Consider the following 1319-nt stretch of genomic DNA (forward strand, 5'->3'; position numbering starts at 1 on the left):
TTTTGATCTACTCTACATTTGCAGATGACACTAAAAATGAATGCACAGTCTTAGAAGTATTAAGTTTTGCAACACTGAAAATGTTCCAACTAAAGCAGCGTGATCATGGGCTATAAAAAGGGGATTCTTGTAATGGTCAGTAGTGATTGAGGGCAATTCTGAAGCCCTCCAAATCTAAATTATATAGTTTTATAGGTTATATGGACCTACGGTTAGCACGTAGTGACTTCTTACTGAAAAAAGAGACAAACTATGAGAGAAGCAAATCAAACACAGGTGACAGAATTCCTCCTTCTGGGACTCTCTGATGACCCACACACCCAGAAGTTGCTATTCATTTTATTCCTGGGTGTCTACCTTGTCACTGTGCTTGCAAATCTACTTCTCATGTGCCTTGTTCAGATTGACTCCCGGCTTCACACACCCATGTATTTTTTCCTCTGCAACTTATCTCTGGCTGACCTCTGTTTTTCTACCAACATCGTTCCGCAGGCCCTAGTCCACCTGCATTCCCAGAAGAAGGTCATTTCATTCACACGTTGTGCAGCTCAGCTTCTACTCTTCCTCATTTTTGGGTGTACCCAGTGTGCCTTTCTGGCAGTGATGGCCTATGATCGGTATGTGGCCATCTGCAACCCTTTGCATTACCCTAGCATCATGACTTGGAGGGTGTGTGTCCAGCTGGCCGCAGGATCATGGACCAGCGGCATTCTGGTGTCTGTGGTGGATACTACTTTTACACTAAGTCTACCCTACCGAGGCAGCAATAGTATTGCTCATTTCTTTTGTGAGGCCCCTGCGCTGTTGATCCTGGCATCCACAGACACTCGCACTTCTGAGATGGTCATTTTCCTCATGGGTGTTGTGATTCTCCTCATACCTGTTTCCCTAATTCTAGTATCCTATAGTCACATCATTGTAACTGTGGTCAGGATGAAGTCAGGTGTGGGGAGGCTTAAGGCATTCTCTACCTGTGGCTCCCATCTCATGGTGGTCATCCTTTTTTATGGGTCAGCGATTGTCACTTACATGACTCCAAAGTCTTGCAAAGAACAGGGAAAACTGGTGTCTGTGTTCTATGCAATGATAACACCCATGCTTAATCCCCTCATCTATAGCCTGAGAAACAAGGATGTGAAGGGAGCTCTGAGGAAAGTAGCCACAAGGAATTTCTCATGCAGGCTTGAAATCTTCCACTGCCAGTGAGACCCTCTTGGCTCCTTACTTATAAGACTTGCTGAGTAGCTCCCTTAGCAAGATTGGAATATTGTAAGGTCCTTGGGCCTTGTTGTGGACCCACCCTCCATCCTTCATCTAGC

At 45.3% G+C, this 1319-nt stretch overlaps 1 protein-coding gene across 1 annotated transcript; it reads left to right on the forward strand.

Annotated features, from left to right (window-relative positions):
• Positions 1-252: 252 nt before the first annotated feature.
• LOC144219088 (olfactory receptor 2D2-like) lies at positions 253-1103 on the forward strand. Its single transcript, XM_077749061.1, is given in 2 exon segments — positions 253-1065; positions 1068-1103. Coding segments are annotated over 2 exon segments (849 nt in total).
• Positions 1104-1319: the final 216 nt, after the last annotated feature.

This window comes from Crocuta crocuta, unplaced genomic scaffold, assembly GCF_008692635.1.
Source record: "Crocuta crocuta isolate KB4526 unplaced genomic scaffold, BGI_CrCroc_1.0 C28632714, whole genome shotgun sequence".
Classification (NCBI taxonomy): domain Eukaryota; kingdom Metazoa; phylum Chordata; class Mammalia; order Carnivora; family Hyaenidae; genus Crocuta; species Crocuta crocuta.